The sequence below is a fragment of the Nannochloropsis gaditana genome, assembly GCF_000240725.1.
Source record: "Nannochloropsis gaditana CCMP526 unplaced genomic scaffold scaffold651, whole genome shotgun sequence".
Classification (NCBI taxonomy): domain Eukaryota; class Eustigmatophyceae; order Eustigmatales; family Monodopsidaceae; genus Microchloropsis; species Microchloropsis gaditana.
Window position 1 is genome coordinate 1 of NW_005803302.1, and position 17,032 is coordinate 17,032.

Below are 17,032 nucleotides of genomic sequence, written 5' to 3' on the forward strand. Positions count from 1 at the left end.
GGGAGGGAGGGAGGAAGACATTGATGCTGAATTTTGGTCTGTGTGACTCTCATATCGCGTTTGCATGACCTTTTCGCCGCCTCCCCTCTTTCTCCTATTGTCGTCTCCCTCATCTACTCTCCGCTTCTTGGCCCATCAGGACTTAGCCTTAAGGTAGAGAATCCTACACTAGGAGCAGCGAAACACGAAGAGGAGGATGGAGACGAGGAAGAAGAGGAGGAAGAAGAGGAAGGCGCAAGGGGGGGAAAGAAGAAGCGAAGAGGCACGCTTGGCAGTCAGACGAAAGAGAAAGGGAATGCGCGGCTCCTAGAATTGGACGTGATAGGTGAGGAGGGAAGGGGGAGGAAGGAATAAAAGGAAAGACGCAGGGAGGAAGGGAGGGAGCAGGCGATGACGAGAGGGAAGGAGGTGGAGAGATGTGTGAAGATTGATGGTAGCAATGCCTTGTTGACTAGACAATGACCTAAGTCTTTCTCTCGCGCAGCTTTCGCATCCCCTCCTTTCCTCAAGTCCTTCTTCTACCCCTCCCTCTCTCTCATCTTCTCTGGACCAACCCGGTCCGCCCCTTCCCCCCTGTAGGCAAGTATGCGATGCAGTGGAAGTGTCTGAAGATGGACGTTCGGGTCGGCTTCCCCAAGGCCTCCATCCTGCGGAACGCGGGTAAGCAGGCACGAGGGTGCCAGCGGAAGGAAAGAAAGGGGAGGTAGGACGGACAGGCGTGTGTGTAAATGCAAGGAGCTCACACCCACATAAAACCGACCTGTCCAGCAGCGGTCTCGTGCACTGCCCTGTCGAAGCTGCCCTCTTCCTCTTCACCAGCGCCTGGCCCCTCAGTCCTTTACGCCGTCACCCCTCAAATTTCCAAGTTCCTTTCAAGAGGTGAGACTACATTTTTCCCTCCTTTGCTCCCTCTCCCTTCGCAATCCTTGATTTCCCTCTCTCGTGGCTATTGCTGGGATGCTAGCATTCTTGCGTCTCACCCGCTCCCTCCCACCATGCTGCTCTGTTACTCTTCCCTCCCTCCCTCCCTTGCCATCTACCAGAGCAAATCCCGTTTTATTCAGCACCACGGGCCACGCTCCTCCCTTTCCCCGAAAGCCTTTTGGCTGTCCTCATCGCGGTCTTCTCCAGGTACTCCCTACCTCCCTCTCTTCAGCCCTTCCTCCATGTATCTATTGCCCTCTTCTCCCCTCTCCCATCATTGCCTGTATCTCTTCTTAGCACCCCAGGGCTCAATTTCAATCTTCCATATAAAGAAAGCCTCTCACATGTCAGAGATATTAAAAGGGTCATGTAACCTTACCACTTTGTTTCCCCCGCATATTCCCTTGCGTCGTCCCTTCCTGCCCAGGAACGAAGTCATCAGCTTCCGCCACCTTCGGTCAGACGCCGAGGAAGTCATCGCTGAGATGCTCGAGGGCGAGGCGGAGGAAGGAGAGGAGGTGAGAAAGGAGGGGGGGAATGGAGGAGGAAGACGGGGAGGACAAGGGGGGCTGAGAAATGGGAGCTACAGAGAGAGCGGGGGGACAAGCAGAGAGCTAGGTGGGCGAATTCTGGATCGATCAGGAAGCCTGTCTTACATGCGGAAAGCAAGCACGCGTCCTATGAGCTTTCCCTCCTCTCCCTTTCCCTTTTCTCTTCTGTCTTCCCTCCCGTTTTAGCTCTCCGAGGCCGAACGTCGGCAACTCCGGAGCTCCCTTCCTTCCGCGGACGAGTACTTTGCCGTGAGCATCGAGGAGAAGGGAAGGAGGGAGTGGTTCTCCCACCCTTGCAAGTTCACCAAGCACGTGCTACGAGTCATCAACGACATCCGTCGGTGCGTCCCGTCCCTGCCCTCCCCCCCTCCCTCCTTCCCTCCCTCCCTCCTTCCCTCACTTCCTCCCGGTCTTCGCCCTCCTCCCTCGGGCCCTATCCTTCAGTGGCCCTGCGAATCCTTCGTAACCTAACGCGATCATTGCCTTCCTTCCCTCCTGCCCTTCTCTATCTCCTCCTCATCCTTCCAGCGCCATATCCCAGGCTGTTGCGGGGGAAGGACGGGTGACGAGCGATAAAAGGTCTCCATCGTCCCCCTCCTCTCTCCCACCTTCCCTCCCCGGGCCACGGCCCAGCCGTCGCTCTCCCGCCCTCTTGAAAGTATCCGAGGTTGCTGTCAAGGTACTTTGTAACTCCATCTTCCTTGCTCTTTGTCCCTTCCGGCTATTATCACCTTATGTCCGTCCATTGTGTCGCCATCCCGGCGTCCTTTGACTTTCTCCGCCTTCGGGGGACTGCATCATCGCACCAACGTCTTCCCTCCCTCCCTCCCTCCCTTCCTCCCTCCCTACTTCCATTTCAACCTGCAGGGTCTCCTCTCTCTCCAACGCACATGCTCTCTCGCCTCCTCCTCCTCCTCCTCCTCCTCCTCCTCCTCCTCCTCCCTCGCCTTCTCCCCCTTCTACAGGTGGGACATTCTGCGTGAGTTGCCATCAGAGGAAGACGTCTACGAAGAGAGCGGGGGAGAGGGCAGGGCGGACGGCAGTGGGCTGCGAGGTAAGCGTTGACAGCAGCATGGGAGGGAGGAAGGGAGGAAGCATTATGAGGACGATTGAAGAGCTCCGGCCGCAGACGATTTCGCCAACGGCTTCAGCACATTCCTCGCTCCTTTGCACACGCCGTCGCCTGTCCTTCTTCTCTCCCTTCCTTCTGACACCCTTTTCCCCCTCCACTCCCGATTCCCCCTCCCACCAGGTGACGTGCTTCCCTCCCTCCTCCTCGTCTCTCCCTCTCCATCATTTCCTCCTCCCTCGTCCCCTCCCTACGGACCATCTGCCTGCTCTCCCGCAAGTCTTCCCTGGGAAGAAGCCCGGGAGTTCAACGAAGTGGCAGAGCGGGAGGCGCGTTCCCTCGCTAAAGAGAAGGAGGGAATTAGGAATGCGGAGGAAGGACAAAAGGAAAAGGAGGAGCAAGGGAAGGAGGTGGCACAGATGAGAGCAGGGGAGGAGGGAAGAAAGGGGTCCAGGCGGCAGAACAAGCAGTCGATGAGGAGACCGAAAAACGGGTAGAAAGGAAGAAAGAAGAGGGAGCAGGAATGGCGGGAAACAGTCGGGGTGGGGGAGGAGAGGAAACAAGCGGGTACCATGTGCAACAAGACTCGAGAGGGGGAGAGGAAAGCGCGGACCATGAGCCCATCGAACACTTCCCCTTTCTCCCGCGTACCCCCGGCCCAGCCGTCCCTTCCCTCTGTCCGCCTTCATTTTCCAGCCCGTCTTTAGCCTCGCCACGCGAGGGACGCTTCGGTGAAATCCCTCGTGGACAAGAGAGCAGGAGAAAGAGCGAGCTAGGGATGTGGTGGGGAGAGGATGTAAGGGAAATTGGTTGGGAAGACATTGGCAGTCTACAGGCAGTGATTGCTCATGAGGGGGGAGGGGAGGAAAGGAAACGCGTATTGAGGAGAGTGGAAAAGACTCCAATACTTTTGGCGAAATGGTATTGAATAGTCTTTAAGAAATAAAGAAAATCAAGGCAAGATGACGACGATTTTATGAGGTTTGTGTACGATATGTCATTTCTGTGTCTTTCCGTTTCGACCATGGGACCTCATCGTCTTCACGCCAGCTGCGTCATCACTCTCTCCGTTCCAACGTATGCTAGATTCGCCTGAAAGAATCCCTTCGAGTCTTTCTTTTTCCCGTATTTCACCTCAGCGCCTTCCCTTTGAAAATGCCTCCAGCCGCTTCGCACGGACCTCCATCTCGTCCACTTCTTCCTTTTCCCCCTTCCATTCCCTGCTCTCATTCCCTCTGCTTCTCCCACATGTCTCCCCCACGCATAGTTTTGTTGGCAGCCGCAAATGGTAGCGCCGTCTCTTTTCTGTCCTCCTTACCTCCCTGCCTCTCTCCTCCCCTTCTCCGTTGCCTTTCTCCCCGCGTCCCTTGTCCCAGACCCCGTACAGAAGCTCGCACAGTCGCACCACCTCGTCCTTTTCGCCACCTTCCTCATCCTGCTTCCGCTTTATATCCGACTCTCCCTCCGACATCCCCAGCCTCCCCACCTTCCGGAAAAAAAAATGACCGTTCGCGCGCCCCTCCTCCAAGGCCTGCTGCAGGCACCAATCCCTCGTCTCCGTTTTTGAATAAAAGACCCGCTTTCTCTCCCTCGTCAGGGAGGTCCACGTCAGGGGGGAGGGGTCTTCCAGTCTAATGGGGAGGGCGGAATAAGACAGAAGCAGGGAGCCGTTGGTGCCTGCAGCTTTCATTCCATTCCATTTATCGCCGGCACAACTTCTATTCAGCTTCGCACTCGATAGAAAGACGTGCGTTTCCGCGTAACCACATGCGTCCCACACATTTATACAGAACAGGGTGCTATCCAGAAGAGCATAGCGCCCTACACACGCCCCCCCGACGCACCCAAACACTTACCGCTCGCGGCTTTGGTCCGTCAATGGCCAGTCAATCGCCCCTCCAACTGGCGAAAACAGACCCCGTCCTGAGCCTCCCTCTCTCTCCTTTCCTGTCGGAAACCTGCCCCCACGCGCATCTCGCTTATTCCCCCCCTGGTCCTCATTCCCTGCCTCTTCCTCCTCTTCTTCTTCCTCCTCCTCCTCGTCTGTCCGGGCGGACAGACAGCTTTCCCCTGACCACCTTCTCCTTCCTTTCGATCCTCTTTCCCTTACTTCTCCCCCATTCTCCTCGATCAGCACCTTCTTCATTCTTTCTTCCACCTGCAGCGCCAGCATGGTACCAACAAGCCACTCCTCGGGGCAAGTGATAGGGATGAGATCCCGCTGAAGGGAGGTAGGAACGGGTAAGAAACGAAGCCAGTTGGGGTGTGTGAAGAAATCAGATGGAAAGACAGAGAGATAGGAGGGAGAAAAGGAGACAGGAACGTCCAGGTACCCGTTCGCCAAGAGAGAGGAGTCGCTTGTAGTGGGTGGGGTAGTCCCGAGGGAAGGAGACGAGGAGGAGGAGGTGCTCGCGGGAGAGGGCGAGGAAGGTGTTATGACAGACAAGGCAGTCGCGGATGGCGGCCTCGAAAGGGGAGGGGGACGGCCAGAGGGCCTGAGGGAGGGGAAGGGTCCGAGAGGAGACATGCAGGAGGTGCCGGTGTGGGTCAGCGCGGGGCATGTAGGCAGGAAGGGCGGGAAATTAACAAGGTCTGAAGCTCTATATTTGCAGGTTTTAACATCTGAACAATAATCCATAGAACACATGCCTAAGAGTCACATCCCATGGATAGAATGGACACAGAGCCCCTCACCTTGGACTTCAATGCCCGTTGCCATCGTCGCTCGGCCTTGCAGAGGATGGAGCGACCGGGATGAATGAGGTATGGGCGGCCCTCCGTGTGGGTGCGGTGGGTAGAGAAGAGAACGGCAGGCGGTTGCAAGGGGACGTCGCGCCCCGAGACGACGTACACCATCTACAGCGGGGAGGGAAGAGATGTCGGTACCTCGTGAGACCGAAAGGAGCTAGAAGAAGAATGCACGGTCAACAATATGAAAATATGCGTACTTGGAGGGACTGAGGCCCTTGTTCCAGAACTGCCCGCAGCGATTCCATGAGGGCGTGCACGGTGGAAGAACGGCACCAGGCCGACGGAAGCCGCAGACCGAGGTCGTAGGTATCGCTAAAGGAAGAAGCGGGGAAAGATAACCGCTCGTTCCTGAAAATGAAGAAGTGGATTCGCTCGGCAAGATTGTCGCCTGAAGCACGTCGCCATGCCTCCCAAAGAGACGGATTGGCAACTCCATCGTGAGCGAGAAAGAGCACTGCGATACTGGCAGATGGAGGCAGAGAAGGCAACGAGGATGGCACAAGACTGCCACCGCGTCGACGCACGAAGCTTACTAAATTTTCAATGTCGTTGACGGATGAGCATCCATCACTATTGTTTTGAGGATTGAAGCCGTGAAAATTGAGATATATTTACTTCATTTAGAGGATGAGGGCACTTACGTCATGGAGGAAGGAAAGGATGGATGGCACTGCAATCCCATGGCTTGATCTTTATAAGCGTCTCGCTTGCGCCAATAGAGAAAGTAATAAATCTGCCAGGTGAAAAATTGTCAGAATCTTCGTTGGACTGGCATCAAGTCAAGCATCGTGGGGATGTGTCGGGATAGAACAAAGTCGCAAATTCGCGCTCAGAAACGGGCGGGAAAAGCGAGCAAGAAACGGCTCAAACCCAAACGGTCGACGCCGTTTGGATTTTTTTTTTTTCTATTTTCTCCTCCCCGTTGACTTCCTCGGACATGTAAGCATTTATTAATTTTTTAATAATGACTTTGGAATTTATGCTATGTAGTGTGATGCATCATCGCCCTCGCCCACCATTTATATTCGCTGCTAACTTTGCTCACACCGAGCTTGACACACAGTTACGGATAATCGACTCGTTGTCCACAAAGTTATTACCTTACCTTCATCTTTAAAGTAAGGCTTTGCGTGAAACAAAGTTCAAAAGGCAAATTCGACTAGCTATGATAGGATAATAAAGTAGAAATGAGCTCGAGCGCATACATTGTACATATACATTGCGAATGTCTTTTGAACTTTACTGTAATGAAAACATCAACAGGCTGTCCAAAGCTCCAGAATGAGCCACAAAATCTTGAATGCACCCACGTCAAGGTCGATTTCGAATTCAAATATATAACAAATACATATTTCCACGTGCCATTATTACAACTAAGGCGTCCTTCACAAAAAGGTAGTCGACCACGAGAAAGAGAGCGATCGTGATGAGGATGACCTCATGGACTTGTCCTGCATCTGTGCCCCTCCCGACCTGCATAAGTCTGTCACAGTCCCTTGAAAGGTGCATAGGCAGAAGCCTTTCTCTCCCATCTTTAAATGTTCGGGAAGAAAGCGTTCTACAAGGTCGAGATAGGCAGGAAGGGAGGGAAGAAACGACGGGGAGGGATGACATCGCGCCGGGCTACCTTTCCTCTGAGCTTCAGGTAATGGACTTGACGATGCCAAGATAGAAATTCGGTACAGAATAAGCTACAGAAGGGGCAAAAGTTCATCTGAGGATATTATAGGCTGCCTTCTTCCACCGCTTCCTTCTTTCCCTCGTCCTCCTCCTCCTCTCCCCCTTCCTTCCCCTCTTCCCCGCTCTCCCCCTCTTTGAGCTTTCCATGTATCTTTTTCTCCTTCTTCTTCGACCCCTTCCCCCCCCAGTATACGCAGGGTATCGCACAGAACCCGCGCCATGTCGTAGGGACCCACGGCGTGCTCGAGGGTGAGGAGGGAGAGGAGGGCGCGAGGAAGGGATGGATGGTGCCGGAAAAACGAGGGTAGTCCAAGTCTGTGCGGTTAGAGTTAGGGTTAGGGTTAGGGTTGTGCGATGTCGAAGAGGTGAGGAGGAAATGGGTCGTGTGTTTTAGGAAGATGGACAGAGATCAGAACAGGAGGCAAAGGACGAGTCAAGCCACCACATAAAGTCGCCCATCGACGTCTGGATATCAGGATCAATGCCATGATGCATTCGGGTGCGAGGCGTCTCTAGGAGCCGGGATGACCGCTTCGAATGAGGTCACAGGTTCAACAAGCAGTTTAGACGACAGCTGAATATGCTCTCATCTCCGAGACGAGAGCGGGCATAAGAAGACTTTTCCAAGTTCAACAGGACAACCTATCCAAGCATGGTGTCAAGCCAACACTCCGGCATCATATCTCCGTAGGATTGCCTCGACGCACACCCTCGCTTGGGCTCGCCTTCCCTCTTCTCCCTCCCATTCCCTCTGTCGTACCTCATCATCACTTCCTCCTCCTGTACAGGCTTCAACGCTGCGAGGGCCGACATCAGGCCTATCGTCTCCCTCTCTCTCGCCCTTGCACATGAGGCCAGCACCCAAGGCTGAACGACCGCGAATACGCATCGAGTGATCAGCCTTGCAAACGATGCCTGTCCGCCTATGTTCCACGCTACGTTTTCACTGTCGAGAGATGCGTCTCCTCTCAAAGGCTCAATATGGGACAAAAGGAGAAAAACGAAACTTTTGACGTCCTCCTCCATCTCCTCCGCTCGCCGACGTGCGCCCGCTCTCTCCTTTTCTTTTCCTGTTCCCCTTACTCCCTCTTCCTCTCCATAAAGGGCTTCCATGTAAAATGAAAACTTTGTAATTGCTGAGCCTACGAAACTTCTATCGTGAAACATCTCCTCTTCCTCCTGCTCCAATTCGTTCTCGTCTCCATCATCCTTCTTCTCATTTGATTCCAGCGCCTCCTCGACTTTGTCCTCGCAGATTTGTCTGTCATCTTCCACAGCCTATACCGCGATGATTGTGGTAAGAGATGGTAGCGGAAAATGCAACGTAACAAGTCATCACGGACTCTCCTGGCAGTTGCTGGCATCCTGCCCTCCATAGTCTTCATCCCATATTCTTGACGAACTCCTACCTGTCTCCTTTGTTGCAAGGAAAGGCGTTGAGGCACCCGCAAAAGGCGTTCCCAAAATGCAACCTCTCCCCATTTCCCCCCCCACTCTCCTTCCATCCATCCCGGTCTCCTGATGGGCTTTTCCTGGATGATAAGTGCAAAGGGCCCAGGGAGTAAGAGTGGCTGACACAGCAGCAAATTATGTCACGATGTAGACATTCTCGGCTTTTAGAAGAATCAACGAGATTGCCCGGGCGGGGAGGAGACCTAGGGAGAAAGAGTGGTGAGAAGCCTGCCAACCACCCCGGAGTGGTAGAGACAGGCTGGATGTGTGTGCGCCCCAACGCGACGAATTTTTCGTGTCGGACTCCACCGCTCTCCCCCCTCATCGCTCTCCATTTTCCTGAGACCCCCACTCACCCTATGGAAGAGGGCAGCAAGCAGCTGTCTTGACCCCCCATCGTCTGCAAATCTCTCTCCTGCCCGGGCAGTGGCGGCGGCAGTCGGGCACCAAGGCGCTTCAGGTCTCTCCACTCGCTCTTTCTCTCCTACGCCATCTGCTCTCGCGCCCTTCCGAGTCCTGTTCAGGCCCTGAGTTGTCCATTCCAACGACTTTACAAGATACGCATATCCTTTTGTCCCTCCCTCTTTCCCTCTTGCTTTCCCTCTGCTCCATCCTATGCCGAGCACATTTCTGGCTCGATCTGTCTCTAAAGACGCGCACTGGGCTGGGCACTTCTCCACGGGAGGCGGAGGGAGATGCAGGGAAAAGGAAGAAGATAAGCAGCGGCGCTGGTGAGCAGCTCGCAAACCCTCCTCTTGGTCATGGACAAGCCCCAGTACGAGCCTTTGTCGGGCTTCCTCGCACTGGCAAAAAAGAATGAAGACGGGAGGGAGAATTGCAAGATAAAGACGAGGGACGATAGGCATAAGAGCAGCAAAAAAACGCTTCGAATTCATTGTTAGATTGTATGATAATATGTAAAATCCGTTCAATAAGGCTGAAAGGGGAGTGTGCGACAGTTACAACGTGATTAGGCAATGTTTCTGCCCTGTCCTGTCCTGCTGTCTCCTCTTTGTTCTTCCTTTCCCACCTCATCATACCCGACTAAGACCTCTCGCTTTGATGTCTTCCTCCACAGCACGTCCTGCTGCTGGCACTAACAAAGTCTTCAATTTCTCGCGCGTCTCCCGGGCCATACGGCGCTGGGAAGGGAGGAAGGGAGGTAGTGTGTGCGCGTGGGAATTAAAGGGATTAAAATTGGTGAGGAGAAAAACACGGAAGAGGGAGTGAGGGGGTAAAGTAAGCGAAAAATCCGCACCTGCGTTCGGACAAGGCTGACAGCAAACCATTCTTTCGCAAGGGCTAGAGCGGTCAAACGGGGTACATTTGATGATCTTATAGACAGAGAACTCTCAGGAGATAGGGACAGATGTTCCAGTGGTTTAAAAAGAGAAGAATATCTTGATGGAAGCACGTATGATGTCGTAGAGGTCCGTGGACGGGAAGGCTTCGGGGGAGGAATCGGTGATGGAAGATTTGAAGCACAAGCTGATAAACAATGAAGGTGAGTCGGGCAGGAGAGTTTTGTTGGAGCTGCCGCTGATGAGGGGAAAATGTACAACGCAGAAATAAAAACTCATGATGAATGGCGAAATGCCGTAGGATTACATAAAAAAACAATACACACCTTGATTTCCAAGAGGATCTGATGTCTCGGCATAAACTATTCTTCCACTGGTGCCATCTTCCGATTTGGCAGTCCATTTAGCTTCGCCCACACTTGTCATAGTAGACATCATTTATTTTTGGAAAAGACATATTTATTGTGCTTGTGTAAACCCCACATGGGCCTCTGGAAAAATGTGTATACCCCGCGTCAACTGGGGGCTCGACTGAAAAGCTGTCCGGAATAAGTGGGAAAATGAGGGCCTGCTTCTTGGGGCGAGGAATACGGATGCTCATCAGAACATTCTCTGAAAGTCTTGTATTTACCCCCGTGACAAGAAGGATTCAGCTCCGTTATTTGCCAGGTTCGGTGTCAGGATTGTAGGGGTTGTCATGTGGTCGTTTTTTGTTTGAAAGCAGTTTGAACTTGTAACGCTTGCGCTGGCAACGTAGCAATATCACGAGCTCGCAAATAGCTTTTATTGATATAAACCTCCGAATAAAACGCTACAATATTTTTAAAACGTATATATCACAAAGTTTGACAGTCGATGTGCTACTATTGCTGTTTGTTTGAGGGTCTTTGTGGTTTGTAGCTCGTCTCAAGCAAACACAACCTCCTACTAGTAGTTAAAAGCGTGAACACGAACACCCCTCTTTCACAATAAGTTCCGTTTTTTTTTTCTTTATCAAAGGATCTCCTTTTTCATGACTCTCTTCATAAGATTTCAAAGGGGGTCTTCTTGCTGAATCTTTTACTCCAGCCCACTCATCACAACCAAGTCCCTCACTCTTCCTTTTTATTCCCCCTTATCCTCTGCTGTATCTCCGGTCCTTTTCGTATTCTTCTATTTCTCCCTCCTTCGTCCTCCTTTTTAGTAGCAATCGTCTAGGTCTAGAAAGCTGGAGGAACATCAATGAAAATAGAGCACCGAGAAGACATAGCGTGTGCATCTACCAGCCCACAAAACGTAAACTCTACGCCTTTGGGCTATAGAACATTTATCTTGAGAGATTGGGGGAGGAGAGACACACAAAGATCAAACAAAAAATAAAGGGATATGGGACAATTCTTTGACTGAGGGAGGAACCGATAACTATGAGATTACAATCATTGAAGGGTGTCTGATACGACGATTATATTATTCGCTTTCCACACCACGGCGGTTTCAATGCAATGCCAAAGATATCATCTGTCCCTGCAGATTGCAGAGTGTTTTTTAACTATCCATATCACTCCTCATTGGCCTGCTTTCGCTGCGGTCGTTTTTGATCGGTTGTTCAACTTTTACTCCTCTTCTGGTTCTCATTGGATATGCTGCGCCCTTCCCGTGCGCGCTTTTCTAGCCGCGCCTCACTCCTTCATAAGCTCCTCGACCAGCTCGGGGTTGGCCTCTTGGACATCAGGAGGTATGGCGATGGCACCCGCGTGGACATCCTCACCTTCCTTTCTTCCTTCCCGGATCACGCGCAGGCTTCCCCCACGAAAACTACGGTGCAAAACAGTGGACAGCTTCTGCAGCTGCACGACCCTCTCGCCGCCCGCTCCCTCCTCTGCTCCTGCTTTCCGGGTCCTCCCTGCTTCCTCTCTCTCCCACCCGTCCTCTTCTGGCCCCTCTTCCTCCTCCTCGACTGGACCCCCGTCCCTCGTTATAGTTCCCTTTGTTGTCCCTTCCACACCTCTCTCCCGCTCCGCCTCTTCCTCCACGTCCAACATCAGCTGTTCGAGTTGCGCGCGACTGTAGCGCTTGACCGCATGCCGGAGCCGTAACCAGTTGTATACTGTGTTAGATGAGGCGGTGGAAGAAGAGGTCGAGGTGGAGGAGACAAAGGAGATAGGCCGGAGGGAGGTGTTGACCGTCGCGTCGCCGCCCAAGGAGGGAGAAGGACGTCGAGGGGCCTCTTCAGAGGCAGCAGCGGCTGCGGCCGCCGCCAGGGCACGCGCGGTTGCCGAAGCCGCGGGGGTGGAGAGGGGCAGGGACGGATAGCGACCCATCATGGCGCTGGAAATTATCACGCTTTTGTTGCTGCTGAGCCCCCGGGCCAGGCTCAGCTGGGACTGGCTGCTCGTCATGCTGCTCACATTGGTACTGACGGGGCTACCGTCCTGATTGTGCGCAATGCTCGGAAAGAGCGCGGGGCTGTGGGCGTACTTGCTGGCATGCCTCCCCACGGAGAACGGGGAGCCTCCCCGCCCTTCGTCCTGCCCTCCCTCTCTTCCTGGCCCGTCCCCAGGTCCCTTCCTGTGCGCCCTCAGCGAGAAGGATCGCATGCTTCTAGAAGCTCCCTGTGCTTCTTCGCGTCTCCCCTCTGTCGGCACCACGCTCATTTCTTTCTCCTCTTCCTCCTCCTCCGCCGTCAACACGCTCTCCGTCCTCTCCCTGACATCTGTCTCGTCCCAGATCTCCGTCTGGAGCATCATCTCCATCACGTCCTCCAGCGTGATGATCCCCACGGGCGCGATCCTCTCAGGCGTGAGCCCGCCCTCGCCCTCGCCCTTGCCCAGCAGGCAGGCCAGAGTCTCCTCCGGTGCCTCACTGACCAGGGCCAGGTGCGCGTGTCCGAGCTGAAAGGTGGAGAGGATGTCGATCAAGGGGCAGGAGGGCGCCACCACGATGGGGCAACGCACCAGCCGCTTCTTCATCGCGCCCACCGTCAGGCCCGCGTGGGGATCCACTTCGATCAACGACTTGGTCAGCACGTATCCGCACACCGAGGCCGCCTCCCGCTTTCCCACCCACCCTTCTCCCCGTCTTCCCTCCCTCCATTCCCTCCCTGAGGCCCGTGCATCTTCTCGAGTGCCGTTCATTTCCCCCCCGGAACTTCCTCCCCGCCCGCCCTCCCTTCCTTCCTTCCCCCCTCCCTGCCGAAAACACACGGGCAGTCGGCTGAAGCCAGCAGCTCGGATCGCCTTCAGCGTTTCCTCGTTGAGCGGCGCATCCACTGCCAGACAACAGACGCTTGTCCAGGGCACCATGCAGTCCGCCACCACCTTGTTGGAGATCTGTAGCACCCCTACCACGATATCTACCTCGCGCTTGGAGAGGAGGGTGGAGTGGGGAGCGGGGGGGGCGAAGGCGCCCGCGGCGGGCGGGACCGGCCCCGGGGAGTGCGAGGACTGCCCTTGGTTGTGCTTTTTCCCTTTCTTCGTTCGTCGGCCTTTCTTAACCCCCTCCTGTGCATCCTCCTCGAGTCTGACTTCGGGGGGGGGAGAGGGGGCGAGGCGTTGGCCAGGAGAGCGTGGGAGGCGAGGGCGGAGGGCGGGAAGGAGGAGGCGGTGTGGAGAGAGAGCAAGGCCGGCGTCCGCTTTCCCGCCGGGGCGAGTGCGAGGGAGGAGGAGGGCACGAGGGAGGGAGTAGCGCCTGGGGTTGCCTGCGCCTCGTCCGCCTTGTCGCCGTTCTTCCCTCCCCGTCTTTGCTTGAGGTGGATCTCCATCAGGGCTGAGAGCTCCTCCCGAGAGTAGCGCTTTCCGTGCCCGTGCTCGTCGCCTGAGTCGAGGAGGGAGGGAGAATGAGCGGGAGGGAGGAGGAGGGTGTTTGACCGGCATACTCCGCCCTTCATTCCTTTCTCCCCCCTTCCTGGGCCCCTTTTCCCCCTCCATCTCACCGAGGAACCTGTCCAAGCACCAGGCAATGGGGCAGGCGATGGGGAAGAAGAAGCAGATGAGGCACCAGACCACTGGGGTCATGCGAGAGCCGAGCTTGAGCTGGTTCGGACCCATGAAGATGGCCGAGGGGAAAATTTCCTGGAGAGAAAGGGGGTTAGGCGGGACAGTAAGTTTTAAAATTTCATGCTGCGAGCTTGGCTCCTAGCCTTGACCACGGCCCAGACAAAGAACTTGTCAATCAGGGAGAGGAAAGGGGGGAAGGGGACGAGGGTGGGGGAGGGGAGGGAGGGCGGAAGACATGGGAGGAATGACGGGCAAGAAGTGCCTCGTACCCCGAAAAAGAGGACAGCGGTAACCGAGAGGATAACAGCAATGTAGCCTGGCACCAGAGCATCAAGGAAGAGGGGAAGAGCCTCGGCGGCTGCGGCGTTGAAGAGGAGGAGGGTGACAAGGAGGAGGTGCCGGCGGTTCAGGAGGGGGAGGAGGCGGTGGGCCTGGCTGCGCTCCTCCACCGTTCCGATCCGCTCCTTGATCTCAAGCTCGAGCGGTTCGATGGACATGAGTCCGATAGTAAGCCCGCTGGCGATGGCCGCAGCCATCACACACGCGAAGGCGAGCCCTAGGTGGATCCAGCTCGAGGGGGTTTGAAAAGTGGCGAATCCGTTGCTGTCCTGGATGGTGGCGTGGAGGGCTCTGGAGGAGAAGTGTGACCGAGGAGGGCCAGAGGCACCGATGTCGGTGCTCTCCATCGACGCATCGAGTGCGGAGTGGGCGGCTCGAGGGCGCGCGAGGCTGTGACAAAGGGCTGAGGCGTCGGGATGGCGAGCAAGGACCTGCGAAGAGAGGGGGCACAGGAGCCGTTGCGGGGGGTAGAGAAATAAGTCAGTTCCCCCCAAAAATGCAAACGTATATTGCATGCCATAATCATGTGGATGGCCGAGGGGACTCACCGCGAAACATTGCTCGAGCCACTCATCGCGCTCCTCACGCTCCCCTCCCCTGTGAATATCCCGCTCATCGATCGCCCTCCCCGACCCCCCCCTCCAGCTCGGTTCCTGCCTCTGAACTTCATCTCGAGACACTTTATCTTGTTCAAGTACAGCTAGGTAGCGGTGCTTTCGTCCGTCGCGAGTGCGAAGATACGAAGACGACGGGCCTGGATAGCTTTCAGCCGAGACAGTGCCCTCTAGGAATTTGACGAGCGAAAATGACGCCGTGGCCATTTTCGGCAAGAGTAGCACACAAAGAAGGACGGTCCATACATGATTGAAAATCCTATTTCTGATATTGCTGACCGTGCTGCGTCTCACGATTGGAGCCGGGGTAGAGGCTGTCAAAATGTTCTCATGGCCATTGGAGCTGTATAAAACTGTATTGCTATAAGGTAGGAGTCGTAATACCATTTCCTGTGCGAAACCAGTGTGGTAAGTTTTGTGTATGGTCAAGATGTTTACAATTCAAAATTCTTGAGCGAATCGAGGTTCAGATCAAACTGCAGCAAAACCCCTTGTTCCCCTCTAACCCGAAGTCGACGGCTGTTGGTCAAATCGACGAGAACAAAGACATCCGAATTGGATGGAGTGAAGGATGCACAAATAACGTCGCCCCCCAGCAATTAATACATTTGTCACCCTGCCATCACCTTCTTCGGAGGGCAGTCCTTATATCTCGGTTGGCGGCAGGCGCTCTGAGATTCATGGCATCTTTGAATTTGTCAACAGATGCAACTCGGAACGATTTCACCATCCCTTGTAAATACTGCTTCAAAGACGAGACGAAATCATGCCGCCCCGCATGACAAAAAGAGCTACGGACAGCGTGCGACGCGCAGAAGGCGATTGTGCCAGGACACGATTTATTTTGAACAGAAGTAGTATATGGCATGGCCTAACGAGGCTATGACGTCATCCCCAACACGGTGTGGAATGCCGCCAACTCCCGCCCCTAGGCTTCTTATGCATTTTTATGACGCTGACACCATTTTTTAAATTCCAGTGGCCTGATCCTTTGCCACGCTCGATAATATCGCAGATGGTTTTGCCATCGAAGTCAAACATTGAATCTACAACGAAAAATGTGAAGATGAAATCCCGGAGGAGAGACCATCGGCACACAATTTATGTAAATAAAAATTACTTGGATTTCCCCCCTTTTTTCCCCACTTTGTCAAAAATATGTATGCACTCGAGCTTTCTTTATTGACAGGAAGCAGGCAGTCTATGTGCATGCTTTTCGATTACGTTTTACCCTACCTTGCGATGCCCCCAGCCTCCATAATAACCCTTTTCTCCCCTCTTATTGCTTTCCCTTCGACAAAGGCTGATAGAAAGAGAACATATGACGTTTGCTCATGAAACATGTCTTTACAATCGATCCTCACAATGATGAAAGTTCCATAGTGAGTGACTGGTCTCCCCGACCCCCCCTGCGTCCTCCTTTTCCTTGATCGTGGCCCTGGGCCTTCTTCTCTCTCGCTCCACCCTTCTCAGCCTCTATCTTTCTCGCAACCGCACCCCTGCTGTCCATGCGATTCCCCCAGAACGGTATCCACCATTTCGAGGTCTGCTGGAGGCTCTTATCCCCAGTCACTTGATTCTTCTCGCTGTGGCTCGCAACATCGATATCCTTCCTTCCTGTGCTTTTTTCTTTTGAAGGCCGAAAAGAGCTCATAGAGGCGATCATCGGTTCAGGAGAAGCCGACACGTTGAATAGGCTACGTGCTGTGGCAAGTTGACGTGGCTCCCAGGTGGAGGAAGAAGACGAAACCATCGTCTGCGATGTATTCAGCAGGGCGATTGAGGACCCATGCCGGGTGAAGCCGACCACTTGCATCTCCCCGTCTTCCTCCTGCCTTCTCCCCCGCGCATCCGCTTTGCCCCCCTCGGGCACCCCCTTATGATGCTTTTCCCTGCCCAGGCCCAGCGATTTTCCTTCCGCGTCTTCCTCATTCCGCCCAGACGGCGCGGGTATTGGTCCTTGGCGCTCCTCCTCCTCCTCCTCTTGCTCCCCCTCCTCCTCTTGCTCCCCCTCGTCCTCCTCCAACAGCCCCTCCAACCGGTCCTCCTCTATCACTTCTTCTTGGAGGAGCTGTGCCATCACGTCTTGGAGGGTGATGAGGCCCAAGGGCTCCGAGGCAAGGGGCAGGCCGCACAGGAGGCGCGAGGCCGCCTCTTCCGGGAAGTCCGTCCTCTGCAGGTAGGGGAAAGGAGAATGAAGGACAGGCAAAGGGTCGGAAAAAGTCAGGAGGTGCCAAGCCACGCTCCCCTCCGCCCCTGTCCCGGCCCCTTTCCCCCCGAAGCCCGTCGCCCTCCCTCCCCCCCACCCCCCAGCTCTCCTCACCGTGTCCACCACCACCGCGATGTGGGCGTGACTCTGCTGGAAGGCCTCCAGAAG

General features: G+C 54.7%; 1 protein-coding gene across 1 annotated transcript; it reads right to left on the reverse strand.

Moving 5' to 3' along the window:
- Nucleotides 1-12,233: 12,233 nt before the first annotated feature.
- On the reverse strand, nt 12,234-12,760 carry NGA_2112900 (cbs domain multi-pass transmembrane; the record flags this gene model as incomplete). Its single annotated transcript, XM_005854011.1, has 1 exon — nt 12,234-12,760. A coding segment is annotated over one exon (527 nt), but the record flags the coding sequence as incomplete, so codon positions are not given.
- Nucleotides 12,761-17,032: the final 4,272 nt, after the last annotated feature.